Source organism: Pholcus phalangioides, unplaced genomic scaffold, assembly GCF_987345545.1.
Source record: "Pholcus phalangioides strain wild (caught in Gottingen) unplaced genomic scaffold, Ppha-v1.0 ptg000024l_1, whole genome shotgun sequence".
Taxonomy (NCBI): Eukaryota; Metazoa; Arthropoda; class Arachnida; order Araneae; family Pholcidae; genus Pholcus; species Pholcus phalangioides.
The window spans coordinates 6,076,701-6,092,655 of record NW_028301616.1 but is presented as its reverse complement, the minus strand read 5'-3'; the positions used below and the strand labels follow the sequence as shown (position 1 = coordinate 6,092,655).

The 15,955-nt window shown below is 37.4% G+C and overlaps 1 protein-coding gene across 1 annotated transcript; it reads left to right on the top strand.

The window, feature by feature from the left end:
* Positions 1 to 5: 5 nt before the first annotated feature.
* On the top strand, positions 6 to 10,836 carry EMC4 (ER membrane protein complex subunit 4). The gene is made up of 5 exons (XM_089250982.1): positions 6 to 130; positions 2,300 to 2,411; positions 3,287 to 3,440; positions 6,652 to 6,809; positions 10,472 to 10,836. The coding sequence occupies exons 1-5, from the start codon at positions 81 to 83 to the stop codon at positions 10,505 to 10,507; spliced, it is 510 nt and encodes a 169-aa protein (XP_089107108.1). The 5' UTR covers positions 6 to 80; the 3' UTR covers positions 10,508 to 10,836.
* The last annotated feature ends 5,119 nt before the right edge of the window (positions 10,837 to 15,955 follow it).

The window sequence follows — 15,955 nt, the reverse complement described above, 5'->3', positions numbered from 1 at the left end:
ATAATCATTGGTAATGTTTGTTTACGAATTTTCTACTCCGAAAATTTTTTAGGTGTTGGATTCTCCGAGGCTCTGCTGTGATGGGTTTAATGACGAAATCGTCGCATAAATGGCATTTTTGCACTCTCAGGTATCATAAATTATAAAATGCTCATAAATTTATTTGCATTTATGTTGTTAGCATTTGTTCTTGATTTTTACATTCACAATTTTATACTTCCGCAAGCACTGATTTTGAACATGGGCGGCGAATTCATCGCCACACACTTCACCGTTAGGAAATCCGTCTATAGAGTGACATGGATGAGCGTAGTTCAGTGAGTAAGTGGGTGATTGATGACGGAGTCAAAGAGTTAGTGAGTGACCAAATGAGTTAATGAATGAGCAGGTATTCACGTGAGTCACTCATACGGTCACGTACTCAGTCACTCACCCATTCACCGGTTCATTCATATGGTCACTCATTCAGTCAGTAACTCAACCATTCTCTTGATCACTAATAAGGTTACTCACTCACCGTCCCTCACCCAATCATTTGATCACTCATACAACCACACTATGTCATTCATGTACCTGGTCAATCGTGACTACTCACTCATTAGCTCTTTCGATAGTTGATTCACCAACTTATTCAGTCACTCATTCGATCATTTACTTGCTCAATCACTTAGTCCACCGGTTCTCAACCGATGCTCCGCGGAGCCCTTGGGGCTCCATGTGCACTCTCCAGGGGTTCCGCGGCCGCTCCAAGAGAACAACAAAAAACTGTAAATTTGAGAAAAAAAATTATAAATATTTTTAAATAACAAAAATAAATTGGTTACTGATGAATGAATCAAAAATGGTCTACAGGGCTCCGCCATAGAAATTTTTTTATCAATAGGGGCTCTGCAAGTCAAAAAAGGTTGAGAACTCTGCTGACTTATTCACACCCACTGGTGACAATCATCGGTAAATAGTTGGCCGTACACTTTCCCGGCTGGGATCTTTCCGCTAGTTAATTGTTTGTCTATTGGTGAATTGCGTGAAGATGAATTTTCCATAAATAGACTTGGAGACATTAAATTAAAAAGCATTCCTTCGAGATGTGAGTTAAATGCACATTATTCACTGTAATGTTAAATAAGCACAAAAAATATCTACAGCAGTTTTTTCCCACTTTTTTGCCCTTTCTGAACCCATAAAATAATTTATATTCCTTAGGCCAGATATTCTCGAATGGTGCTCCACTGAGACCTTCAGCTCCATGGCCACTTGAGGAAAATGAAATGGATCGGTAAATTTTATAAATTAAATTCAAATAATGAGGTCTACGAGGCTCTGCCATAGAAACTATGTACTTAGAAAAGACTCTGCGAGTCAGAAAAGGTTGAGAACCAATGCCTTAGGGAAATCTTGAGGCCATTTCCATGTTCTAAGTCAGTGTTTCTCAATGTTTTTTCACACGCTGTTCGTTTTGGACCACATTTTCTTCTTAAAGGCCCCCTGCCTTATCCAAGGCCTTCAACCCTCATTAGGGAGCGATATTCTTTCTATTTATCAAATTGATTGTTTTAGTAAATTTATAGTGAGCAAGAATTTTATTGGCAATGGCAATCTCATAGTCATGTCCATTAAGGCTGTTGCAACATCATGGAGCTTCAGGGCAAAGCAACGTTCTTGGGGCACAGAAGTTAGCTGTAAGCATCAGTTAGCATGTAGTCTATATGTTATGGTGAATGTGATAAAATGGTGATTATCTGTAAGCACTGGTTATTATGCATAATCACTGCCCCAGTAGCACACTATATTATCAGTATACTGGACTAGTCCGATATGCTAACTGGATGAGCATCTTACCACTGCACCACTCTCAGACACTTCAAATTAAACTCTGAGAACAGTACAAAATGGAGTGGCCAGACTTCAGAATTTGACAATAACATGCAGTCGAACCTACATTTACTGCCATTATTTTTTTCACAGAATTCTGGTGCTATAACATTTGGCATTATATTGAATCATGGTTTAACACGTATAAATCCTAGAAATGGAAGATTTGTTCAGTGAAAATTTCTGGCGCTAAGCAAGTTTGGTGTGACATCGGGCACTATAATGAGTTAGACTGTATATGTTACTTGCCCCAAAACACAGAAGAGTGTGAAAAATATACTATTAGGGAAATTTTTACCACAGAACATTTCCAGTCAGCCGAGGGTTCATTGCAGAATAATGCATAACATTCTGTTTTGGGGGTTACATGTCTCTTAAGCTAATATATATATATATATATTTGTTTTTTGTTTATAATAAAATCCAGGGGCCGGTCTGAAAGATCTGTTGAGTTGCCATCTCCTCCAGGTTACAGTGCCACTTTAGGTCCCGTTCATGCCGAAGCTAGCCGGGAAGCAGATGCTAACCTGATTGTAAAGGTATGATTCAGTGTTACTGCTAAGCATGTATGTTATTCAATACACGTTATGATGTCTTTATTCTATGCCGATGGTTGACAGATTTCTTCAATGATTAACCATATATTTGATGAAATTAAATAACAGACTCTTTTTATCTATAGAAATAAAATTGAATTTTTTCTCACAGGCTGGAAGGGTGTTGACATTCATCATGACCTTTTGTGATCACCCTCGGTTAAGAACCACTGCATTAAACTGATTTCCCATGAATCAGAGAAGGCTCTAGTTTGTTTTCAGAACTGACGTCTCTTAGGAAACTTTTCTGATATTCCAGACGTGCAAGACATTTGTTTTCTTGTAAATACGATGATGTAGTAGTCTTCACACTGTCAATTTTGAAATAAGGAAATATTTCCTGTTATCATCTTCCACCGACCTCTATTTCAAAAGCCATAAATCAGTGGTTCTGATTGCCACCCCTGGCTTCCAAGAATAGTTTGGTAGAACAACTTCAAATCATAAATAGGCACACAAGCCAATATCTCCAGCTCACTGTGACACCTCAGACAAAGGTTACTGATGCCCCCTTCATCTGCATGGAAGTGATCTAGGGCTGATCTGTTATTGATAAAAATCTTTTTTAATGGATCTGGCACCATAGATTTGCTATTTTGTTGACATAAATAAACATTTCTTACATATTTGAAGTTATCCATGTACTCAGTGATTTTGAAACAGCTTTGATATTGGCTTGAATATAGCCCAATATTCTTAACATTATATGTTTATCTGTGAAATAGTTGCAGTACCCATTATATTGCTAATAGTAACACTTAATTATTGGTTTATGTTGTTTTCCTTCTGATGGTTATTTTTCATTTGACTGCATATAGAAATCTTGGGACATTGCATTAGCACCTTTGAAACAAGTGCCTATGAACCTGTTTATAATGTACATGGCTGGAAATTCCATATCTATTTTTCCTATAATGATGGTCGGGATGTTATTGTTGCGTCTCATCAAAGCATTCCTCACTATTCAAGCAAGTATGTATTTGTTGAGATCTCAATTTTATGTCACATATGTTATTTTTGTATGTAGGACATATACAGTAGACTCTTGGTCGTGTGCTAGTCTGGCTTGTCTAGAATTTTTCTTTGAGCATAGAGAAGGAGGAGAACATGTCACTGCATGTCTGTGTGTAGAAGTTTATATTACTGTATTCCTCGCATTAGCCAGCATGCTGGGGGAACAGCGAGGGACAATAGCATGCCAGAGAATACCTGTATTTTCTGGCATGCTGGGAAATTCAAGTCACAGACTGGATCTTTAATCTTATAATATGTTTTATTCTAAAAATCCATTGAGTTTGCTAAATGCATATTGTGATCCATATTAAACACCAAGTTTCACGACATGCTGGCGAATGCAAGGGAATACAGTGCAGTAAAACCCTTCTTAATGAACATCCACTCAAATGCGATCACCTCTCTTTCACAGCCAAATAATAATTTCCCCTTGTACAATAAAAGTATGCCTTTCAAACCCCTCATTAACGGTCACCCCCTCTTTTACAGACAAATGTTTTTTATCCCGCCATGAGGTTTTACTGTATTTAAATAGGCTTTTGTGCGACTAATTTCCAGTATTCTGAGGATTTCAGTAATCCGGCATACCCTGGTCTGATTAATAAAAGCCTACTGTACATCAATTTTCATGCAACCCTTTACATTCAAACCCTCCTACAGAGGAACCTCCATAACAGATCCTTTTGATGTCAGTGAAATGGGGTATTTCCCCTGTATATTAATGGACACTGCTTATTAGCAGACAAAACGTTTGGTCCCATGGTGTCCGTTATCAAGAGGTTACTCTGTACAACTGTAGCTCTGTATGGGTGTAGCAAACCCTCGGAGTTCCTTGTAACAGTGTTTGACTGTGCTTCAAATCCTAGATGATTGTGGTTGAGACAAGACTGTTGGTGAATCGAAATTTCTGGGTAATTGAATCTGCATATATGAATTTAAAGTTTTGTTTTGGTCTGTTCTAATTTTAATCAAATACACTTTTGACAGACATACAATTTGGTCATTCTCTGCTGCATTTTCTATCTTTTGTATTTTGCAGCCCTTTCATGCCAATAAGATGACAGTCATAGACCCTCTTCGCAGAATATTCAATAATATTCTGCAAAGTGCAAATATGATTAGTTGAACCATTGCTCTGTTGTTTGTGTATTAAAGTTTTTCATCAACATCACATCTGAAGCATCATGGTGTTCTTTCTGCTCTAACGAAGCATTCCTCAAAAGCATTTTTGTTGCTCATTTGTACTCACAAGGTTCCTGCACTTTAATTATCATTCTTCATTCTCATCGATAGACAGAATTTGGACATCGGCCAGTTGAGCTGGTGCACAAATCAGAAATTTCATCAAGAATTTACAGGCACCATTAATTTATACTCATCCCTGGCTGAGTTGCCAAAAAATTGCTGTTGGCAGAAAACAACACGTGCAAGATTGTGGTTCCTCTTATGTTTCCTGGGATGAATCGGTTTTCTTTGAGTGAGGAACGCTCTTCATTATCATGAGACTGCCATATTTCATGGAGAAGGTTCTTCTGGTGATACCATATTATATAATGCAGGGGTTCACTCTGTGTATAACCAAGAGAGTCTTTCACATGGCATTAATTTATTGAAAATGTTAGGAAGGCTCAAACCCAATATTTCTGTAGTCATTATGGCAATAGTGACAAGAAGGGGCTTGGGACCCATTGGCGTAATACAAGTTCACCCCTGGGGTGTTTCAGTGTGTGCCAATTGAAAAAGAATAATTCACTTCAATTTAATTTCATATGGAATCGGTTGGTGACATTTGTTACAATAAATGTGATAAACTGGCTATTATGCATAATAACTGGTTATTACACACAATGACCAATCATCTTGGTAAATTTAATAAATTTATCGCACTTCTACTAGCAATTACACGTAATACCCAAGGATCAGGGGTAAATTTTATAAATGCTGAAAAATATTTATAGCCTACATACTAATAGTAATTTGATGAAATGGCCTGTAATATCAGGGTAGTAAATAAGGCTCACTAAAAAAATGATTATGCTTGGAAGAATGAATGGAAGGAAAGAGAGGAAGAGCACCAGATGGATGGAGGAGGTGTTGCAAAGCACTGGAATGAAGCTAATGCAACTGAGGCATGCTATGAATAACAGACCAGCTTGGAGAGCCATAATGTATAGAGTCACCAGGAGTCGGAATCAACTCGATGGTTCCTAGCAACACAAATAGGATAGTAAAATTTGGAAAATAGGAGTGTATCATGGTCCGATTTCAGAATTCATCAAATAGGAGTTAATTATATGAGTTGTTTCTGGGATGTTCAGAAAAGTTTATGTAATCAGGGTTCACTATATCTAGTTCAGACTCTGATTTACAAAGCACGGTCATATAAATAATAAATCTTATCATGGCAATGAGACCAATTTATCATATTTACTGATATGAAATGGTGATTATGCAAAATAACTGGGAAGTGTAATAAATTTAGTATGATTCATATTTACCAACAACGCTTGTGTATTATGCGTAATCATCAGCAAAAGTGATGTTTTTTTCTATTTGCTGAATTTACCAGCCTCGCTTACACAAAATAACTGGTAAAAGTTATAAATTTACGGAAATTTATCAAACATACCAGAATGGTCTGTAATTGTGCATAATAACCAGATTTATCTTATTTACTGTAACATATTCATTAGGATATTTTGTTATATATGTTTGGAATATGCAAGGCATTATTTCTTTTCTTTATCTTTTCACTGCTTGTATTAATTGCAGTCGAATCCTGTTATAGCAAAAAAAAAATCTTGTTTTAACGAAAACTTTTTAATCCCCCAGATAATTTTTTTGAAATATATGACATCCATATTTGTTAGGGGCATCTTTTTCTTAGCTACCTTGTTGGGCATTTTGCCTGTTGCTGCGTTGTATTTGTATAAGATTGCATAGGAACAATGGAAAAACCTGGAATTTCTTTATAACAAAATTTTGTTATAACAAAGTGATTTCTCAGGTCACTTGGAGTTTGTTATAACGGGATTCGACTGTGTATTTTATTGATGAATATCGAAACTGTCTGCTATGTGGTGCTGCTGTGGAGTTCTAAACTTTTGTTGGCTGTTTAAAAAATGTGCCCCTTATTCTCTTTTGTGTTCCTCTCCTGTTTCGATTGTAGCATTCAAATTAATTGAAGGAGGTCAAGCTTTTTTCCAAAAGATTGTTTATCTGTTTGGTAATTTGGTTTGCCTAGCGTTAGCCCTCTACAAATGTTCTTCTATGGGACTTCTACCGACATATGCATCTGATTGGTTAGATTTTGTGGAGCCGCAGCAAGTGAGTTGACACTTAGTCATGCATAAATTTTATTTGCTCCACTTTGTTTTGGTATTATGCACTCATATTGTTTTTTTTACATTGATTCAATTTTGGATAGATCAGGGGCTTGACAAATTTAAAAAAAATTCTAGTGCCAGCTTAATTCAATAATAATAGAAATTTATAATAGTAAAATAATAGTTGGTATAATAGAGGTAATAATAGCAAAAATTCAGGTGCCAGTTTTGCTTTACACTATTTCGCTATAACACAATTTTTAAAAATTTATTTTGAAAACTCCAACCTGTAAAATTTAGCTTGAAGTTTAATTTTTATCCTGGAAATGGACTTGCAAGTTGAAGATATGTATAACGTAATTAAATCCTTTGATGATGATATACTTTGGATTTGCTGATGTAGCTGAGACAAATATGAGAGGAATTCTCAGATACAACTCACCAGATCTCACTGATGAACAATGTTTGGTAACGCACACATTTACGCCATGAGAAATCTAATTGAAAAAAGCGGTTCCAGTGAAACTAGAATTTTGATATTTGCGACAAATATGCAGGATTCTCTGGCTTTGCTACAAAAGTTTTTATAAGGAGACGAGAAACGCTGCTTGTCAGTCAAATCTTGCAGCCTGTCATACCAAGCTCTTTAGGAAAGAAAACATCTACACTCACTAGAATCAATCATAAATAGTGAAGACAGAAAAAGTATTAATTTAATTCATTCATTGCCTAAATTCCTGGGATTCATTCATATAAATTGGAATAATTAATTTATTAAGAAAAAGTTCCTTTGCTGTTGGGTTCAAATTTTTTTATCCTTCTTAAGAAAACCAGCCCTTATCTTTTCCATGTTAAATTTAGCTCACTTTATGAGATTTTGCCTTATTTTGCAGAACTAGCTGATGCCGTAGAGCAAAGGACGCCTGTATTCCTAAGAATCCAAGCATGTTTTTTTTAAGAAAAACCGTTAAAAAAAATTTTTTCTAAGATTTAATCCCCCGCCTCCCTCCTTCATGTTTGAAGACACATCCTTATGAAATCAAAAGTTTTTGTGTCATCTCTAGATACTCTAATTGACCAATCAAATATAGGAAATTTTAGGCTCTATTGTTGATTTTCTAGTCACTATGATGGCCTGGTGCCTGGGATTTGTCAGTCCCTCTGCTAGATAGATAGATAGCTAATATGCAGAGATGCACAACCTCTGGCCTGCCAAGGGGTTTCCATTCGGCCCATTGAAGTTTTTTGGTAGAAAATTATCAATATTCAACACGGTAAATATTTAGGCTGACTATATTTCCTTCATAGAAATATGGGATATCCCCAAAAAGTTGTCAAAGGCAAATAAAGTTGTAATTTGCAGCTGCAAAAATTGTCAAAGACAAGTAAAGTTGCCGACTATTACTAAAGTTGCTGAAAATTTGGCAATATGATAAGTACTGTAAAAATCACATGTTTGAGAAATATGGGAGATGAATATATAGATGAATTGACTTAAAGTGTTAAAAATATATGGGTTGAAAACATCGCATTTTGTAAAAAAAGTTTACATCCAAAAATATGGGAGTATCTGGTAAAATACAGATTGTATACTCACTCTTTATGCTATACAAGTTTCTAGCCCAGATTGCCACAAATCCTGCAAATCTTTCCCTCAGACTGAAAAGGTTTGTCACCCTTGATAATATGTAGGACAATATTTTTTACAATTTTGTGAGATATGATCCATATTCTATTATTAGATTGGTATAGCAAGTGCAATGTTTGATTTCTGAAAGTTTGTTGTAACTAGGTTTGACCATGCATAGAATTTGAGACATTAACTGCTTTTAAAATTCACTGCATTTAGGCATTTTAAGTATTGGTATCTCTGCCCGATGCCAAGGCAGCACTTCGATGACATACTGGATGTTCATAAATTATCTAGAAAAAATTTAAAAAGAAGTGGCAGAGAGTGCCCATATCAAGATGGACAATTTTTACAGTGGAACCTATGATGGCAATCCACACTTTTTTTCTTCCCACAAATTTGACATGTACTTGTACCAGTGGCCTATAAGAGGTGGAGCACTAGTCTTTCATTCACTGACGTGAACTGTGCGACAGCATCCTCAGACATCACTTTGAGCATCTCCTTTTGAGTCTTTCGCTGATCTACACAGGATTGCAAAACTTATGATTTTACATCTCTTTTTTTCCATTGTCAAAACTTCAATGTGGACAGTTTACGCTTCTCTAGCATTCTGAGTGGATTGCAACCATTGGTTCCATCGTAAATATTGTTAGTCTTGATGGGTGCTATCGCTCCTTCAGTTTTTCCAAACAGTTTATGAATACTGTAGCATGTTCAATATAATCTACTTGATAACCACAAAAAACATAACTGAATCAGGTTTTTTTTCTGCAAAAACGTACCTGTGTAATACAGGGTGCATAGCAAACTGGGGGTACTGCATTTTACTGGTGAACGGTTGATCCTAGAGGTATACTTTCAATTAGAAAACATTTTCTAATAACATGTAGTACTTGGATATTTCATTCATGTTTCAAGGGGTTGTATAGTTATTAAAATAAAAAAAATTGACTTTTTATGCAGTCCCAGTGTGCCCTGAAACACAACTAGAAAGTTGTTGTCTGTTTCTACTGATGCCAACAAAAAGAATTCCATGTTTGTAGGTGCAATATTCATCAAGATATTCAAAAAAATAGAGGAATGTTGGGAGGGGGGGAGCTTTAAAAATATGGGTAAACCATTTAACTTGCATTTAACACTATTTTTTCTGAAATTTCATCTAATTTTCGAATTTAAATATCTCAGTAAATATTGCACTTATAAAACATGGTTTTTTTTCCGTTAGCATCAGGAGAGATGGGGCAAAACTTTCTAATTGGGTTTTTTGGGCATACAGGGACTGTAAAAATGTTAATTTTTTATTTTAATAGCTATACAACCCCTTGAAATATGAATGACATATCTGAGTACTACACGTTATTTGGAAACTTTCCCTAACTGGAAGTATATCTCTAGGATCAATGGTTCACCAGTAAAATGTCATACCCTCTGTTTGCTAAGCACCCTGTGTGTGTGTATATATATATACACACACACAGGGTTTATACACACATATATACACACACATATATATATATATATATATATATATATATATATATATATATATATGTCAACCCTTCTCCCAATATGCAAACAATTTTTTTAACAAATAAAACAAAACTCGACTTATACGGGAATAAATATGTGGTAATTTTATTCACCCCTCACTGATCTTGTGCCGCACCATTAGGGAATCGCTGGAGTGGTTCTCTTTGTTGTTTATTGTATGTTTATCGTTAGCATTAAACACGAATACTGTATTCCCCTCCATGAGCCGGCATGCCAGAAAACATCAAGGGAGACCGGAATGCCAGAAATGCCTGCATTTCCTGGCATGCTGGGAAATTTGAGTCAAATTTGAGATTCTAGAAAATTCTTAAATAACCCATTAATACTGTGACTCTTTTCCTGGCAGTCTGGTAATGGACCAAAAATCCCAACATTAAAAAATATGGTATCCCCTTCAGTTTGGCAGCATGTCGACTAATGCAGGGAGTATAATTTTTAACATTATTAATTATGTGTTGTTTGTTTTTTTCCCCCTCCAGCGGATGGAATTTGTTGGCGGAGGAGTCTCATTTTAAAAAGTTCCATTTGTGCTCACTTCTTGAAACAGATTCGTCAACTTGTTATGGTTTTCCATTTACGTGAGGAGGAGAATTTTGTAATATAAACCCACTGTTTGTGTTTTCCCTACCTTTCCATTCGATTGTGTGACTGGAAATATGAAGATTTTCAAACATTTATTATTTCTTTTAATTCCATTTTATTGTTTAGTTTGAAAAATGACTCAATCATCCAAATGTAAGTTGTCCTTCAGAGTAATTGCATCATTTACAAACTCCCCCCCCCCCATTAATGTTTAAGTTATCAATTGTAATAGTTAAAATAAACTGTATGCATCAGTGATGGAGCTTCGTGTTTTGTCTCAGTGTGGATTTGAACCTTTAACAATGTAAATATAGATGCACTTACTGATTGCTGACGCAAGCCAGCCTTTCATTTGAAAAAGTCTCTCTGCAGACAACATGTGGACCTTCAACACAATCAATTCTTACATGATATGAAAATTCAGGTGTCTGCCATATTCACTTAAAAATATGAAAGGCAGATGGCAATATCATTAAAACACAGAACACACATGACTGTGTGAACATAAATATGTTGTTAGATATATATATTGTATGTACGGGATGATTATAAAAAAACTATCCCGACATATGGGCCCCTAACTATCATACCATTCACAGAAACTGAATGAAATTTTGGCATAAGGTATTTTGAGGTATGCGCTCAAGAATGATATGGAAAACAACAGTGTCACTCTAACAGTTACGGTTACAGTGAGAAAATTTCGAAAATATCAAATGACAACACCAAGTTTTTTGTATCGGAATGTGATCTCCAATGTGAAAAACCCTAAATAGCGTTCGAACGGCAACTGTAGCATGAAAATCACCGGCGGTAGATAGGCTAAAAGTGAGGACAACTAATAAGGACAGAGAAGCAGCATAAAATAAAGCGTTATATTGTGTTTCACAAATTTTCCACATGACCTCCTTCACACACAATGACACTTTGCATGCGGCAGATGGTGGATAGCACTGCAGCACGTACCATGGCAATAGGAATCTCTTGAATCGCAGTTCTGATGGCATCTTTCAAATCAGATGCAGTTTGCGGACGAAACTGATACACTTTAGATTTCAGATATCCCCACAGCCAGAAATCCATTGGTGTGAGATCAGGAGACCTTGGTGGCCACGGAAACGGGAAATGACGGGAGATAACTCTGTCACCAAACTGTTGACTTAAGACATGTTTGACTGAAAACCCTACATGTGGAGGAGCGCCATCTTGCATCCACACAACTTCAGATAGAGCATTTTGCCGTTGCAATGCGGGAATCGCGTAACGAGTTAACATGTCCAGATAGCGAGCACTCGTTACTGTACATGTTTGCAGATCACCGGCAGTAACCTCTTCAAAAAAGTAAGGGCCGAGGATGAACGTACTCGTTATACCACACAGTCACTTTTTCCTCGTGTAATGGACGTGCAAGCACATCATGTGGATTATTGTCTGCCCAGTGCACACAATTTTTCGAATTCACGTTACTAGTTAACGGGAAATGCGCCTCATCTGTCCACAGAATGCGCAAAGGCCAGCTGCTATCTTCATCGTACTGGATAAGGAATTGATTCGCAAAATCCAGCCGTAATTGATAGTCTCCTGCTTCCAACATCTGGACACGCTGGAATCAATACGGAAACATGTTTAGAACAGAGCGCAGAATCTTGCAGACAGTTGAATTCGGCATATTCAGAACACGTGAAACACTGCATACACTTGCAGGACGAACTGTGCTTATCGTCTGATGAACTTCTGCAACAGCTTCCTCGGGAAAGGCTTCCTGTACAGCTTTGACAGTGCACGGGCCTCACCGTAATCCATGGTTTCTGCGGTAAACAGGCAATGTCTCTGCGGCATTTTGTCCATTCAGGTAATAAATCTTTACGATTTCCCCACGTTCTTTCCCTTAAAGCGGCATCTTGTTCGGAATGGCAGAAAGCAACATACATGGCTCGCATTTCGCAGTGCCTTTTCTTTCACCTAGCGTGACGACGTCAGTCATGACTGTGTCTTACGTAGAACCCGAAATTTGCATTTCTTGGTGGTTTCTTCTTGTTTTGTGGAGGACTGATCAGGCTGGGATCTCAGCCGAAGAAACGGTATGACGAATGAAACGAACATTAATGCTCTAGTGCAGTGGTTCTCAACCGGGGGCCATATGGCCTCAGGGGGGCCCTAGGATATTCCAGGGGGGCCACGGATGAAAATATGGCAAAAGGGGAGCCACGGCTACTGATACGGGGGCCACGAAGAAGTTTGTGGAATTAAATTTTTTTAGTCACTCTGACTAAAAAAAATTTAATTTCAAACAAAAAATGCATAGAATATATTTTTCGCAATTTTTCCGCTATTCAAGTAACATTAACATGGGGAAGGAAATAAAAAAAGCGCGTTGCATGTATTCTCGGTGGGTTTACGACTTGGGGGTGACAGTAGGCCCTGACACAAACTATAGAAGAGGTTTAAAGCAAAATGGAGTAACTGTAAAGACAGAAAATTGTGTGTGTTTTGAAGACTTTTCATTCAAAGAGGGCTTCCATAAAGAAAGCAGACAAAGATTTTTGGCCATTCATTGACATTCTTTTGAGTGCTGGTAGTAAATGCAATCCAAGAAGTAAATGGGTGAAAAGTGAAAGCTTTTAAAAAAACCCCATCGATTTTATGCAATTACAGACGGATAGCCATCTAGTTTATCACAAAGCTATCTTCAACCGGCACTGAGTGGTCTGATCATTGATCATTTTTGGCGCACGACGAGGGCTAATTAGACCCCGGGACCTACAATTTATTGACGATTCCGAACGGCAGGCTTGTTTCTTATACTCATCGAGAGGTTGGTGCGCTAACCCCTCGATGGGGGACTCAGCAATTTTGTGCTGCGCTCAAGTTGTCATTTTTTGTTGTACCCCTATGTCAGGAAAGTTTTCTGAACCGGGTATCGAACTCGCGATGCCTCTAAACCTGAGTGGTCTGATGGGGAATATATTTATAAAAATCGAATAAAGAACGATTGCTCTGGGGTATTTTTTATGAATTTTTGGGGAGGGGGCTGTGCCAACCCATTGCCTCCACTGAAAAGAAATAAAGTCGAATTCAGTTATAACGAACTCCATCCAAGAGACCAAATCATACATGAGGAAAAATACCCACGAAATTACATTTTTCAAAACTACATTGCTGTATAACTTAAGAAACTGCTGGCCTGCAACATCCCAAATAATTTCAATGCAATTTTCCCATACTGCAAAAACAATGTTGTGGACATTAGAAAAGAAAATTCTAAAATGGCGTATGACCACATTTAAAGCAATTGAAATCCGTTTATTTGAGAGTCGGGGCATCTGATTTTTCAGAAACGTGTAATAACTTCTCACGTAAGTCTTCACTTTGAAATGTCCATAACTGGCTCAATGTGTATCTTTGTATCAGTCAACCTAAAATTTGTGGTTTTTAGTGTTGATAATACGCATGCAAAACCAATTCAGCGACGCGTTTTTCACAATCTGCAAAAACCTCGTTTTATTTGATAGTTGGAAATGATGTCTAAATGCCAAAGATTTGGAGTTCGAGTCAAAATGAAAATGTCAAATAATTGAAATTGTGCTTCGTATAAATGAAATATTTTAATATTGAAAGCTATATATAGACATTAATCGTGACCGTAGTCAAACGTCTCATAAATGTGAAATTTTGTCATAAAACTGAGAGTGAGGCCCGAATCCCCTTGCGCACAAGTGGAATTTCATGGCATTTACGCACAACAGAGCCCCTCTTGGCCAATTTTTCTTTTTTTCTCCCCACCCTTTCTTCCTTTTGTTTCCTTCCGAAATTTATAAAAGTAAAATGACATAATCACTATAAAAAGGACTGTTTTCAGATCAAATTGCAAAAGTTCAATTACTTTAGTGGAAAAATATCAGATTTTTTTTTGGTGGGAATATAGTCAAACCCCATTATACAAATACAAATACAACGCCACAACAGGCAAATTGCCCAACGAGGTGGCTGACTTAAGAACATCATGGATCCCCGAGCCATTTTTTGGAGGCCCTACCTACTACCGCTACACCACACATGCACCCCCCCCCCCGCGGAACCCCCCAACGAACCCCCAACGAACCGGTACATGCGGGAATGTGCGTGTACGTGTAGTGCAACCTGACGTAAAGTTTGTTTCTGTGTAATGCTTGTTATGTGTAGTGCTGTCATCTGCCCCCAGTTTTTCTAACTATGAGTGAAGTGTTATGGTTGAATGATTTACCGTTGTAGGACTGTTGCTCTCTGTGGAGAGACTTTTTAACGGGGAGATCGGCTCGCATTTGCGCCTTGAAGTTGGGAACCACAGAAAACCAACTTCAGCCGACCACCACTGTGGGGTTCGAACCCGGATCCTCGCATCACGAGTCCGGCACTATAACCACTCGACCACCACAGCGGTTCATTATAATGAACTCCAAGAGACCGGAGTAATAAAGAAATTTCGTTACAAAAGAATTTCAGATTTTTATATTGTTCCTATGTAAACTTATCCGGGGCATTAGAAAAGTTTTCGTTAAAACGGTATTTTTTTCCCCGTTATAACGGTATTCGTTACAACGAGAGTCGACTGTATTTCGTCTCAAACTATTTTTTTACGTGCGTATGCAGACTGCATGGGTAACAGGGCGTATGGCACTTCACTGGCGAGTCGTTAGTCTTAAAGACATACCCAACTAGAAAAAGTATCCAAATCACGTGTCCAACTCAGATATGTCATTCATGTTGTAAGGGGTTGTCTAGTTGTAAAATAAAAAAAAACTCCATCCCCGTGTGCCAAAGAACCCAATTAAGACGTTGTTGCTTTGTCTTTTCCGATGACAACTAAAATAATTTCACGTTTCTAAGTGCAATATTCACCGGGATATGCGAATTCGAAAAATTGAGGAAATTCCGGAAAAAAAACAGCATTAAATGCGGGTAGAATGGTTTCCTCGCATTTAATGATATTTTTTTCCAACGTTCTTCGAATATCTCGTGAATATTGCACTTAGAAACGATGAATGTTTTTGTTGGAGACCGGGAAACAACTTTCCAATTGTGTTTTGGGGCACAGGGTGTCCACATAAAAAGTTAATATTTTTATTTTAATAACTATGTAACCCCTGCCAACATGAATCAAATATCTGACTACTACACATTATTAGGGTACTTTTTCCAATTGGAAGTATGCCTCTAGGACCAATGGTTCGCCAGTAAAATGCCATATGCCCCGTTACCTATGCACCTTGTATATTTAATATAGTACAGACTATTATGCGAAATATTGTGTTGTGCTTTAGCCAACTCGCACGTTGCTTCGTTTGCCTGCGAGAGAGCGGCCACATTATGAACCAAAAAGCCACTTGAAGGTAACTTGTCAT

What these genes read in the sequence shown, in the direction of transcription:
- EMC4 (XM_089250982.1), top strand. Translation starts at nt 81, where the DNA reads ATGGGTTTAATGACGAAATCGTCGCATAAATGGCATTTTTGCACTCTC. An exon ending in ATTCCTCACTATTCAAGCAA is followed by an intron (nt 3,441 to 6,651) that starts GTATGTATTTGT and finishes TTTCGATTGTAG; the next exon opens with CATTCAAATTAATTGAAGGA. An exon ending in ATTTTGTGGAGCCGCAGCAA is followed by an intron (nt 6,810 to 10,471) that starts GTGAGTTGACAC and finishes TTCCCCCTCCAG; the next exon opens with CGGATGGAATTTGTTGGCGG.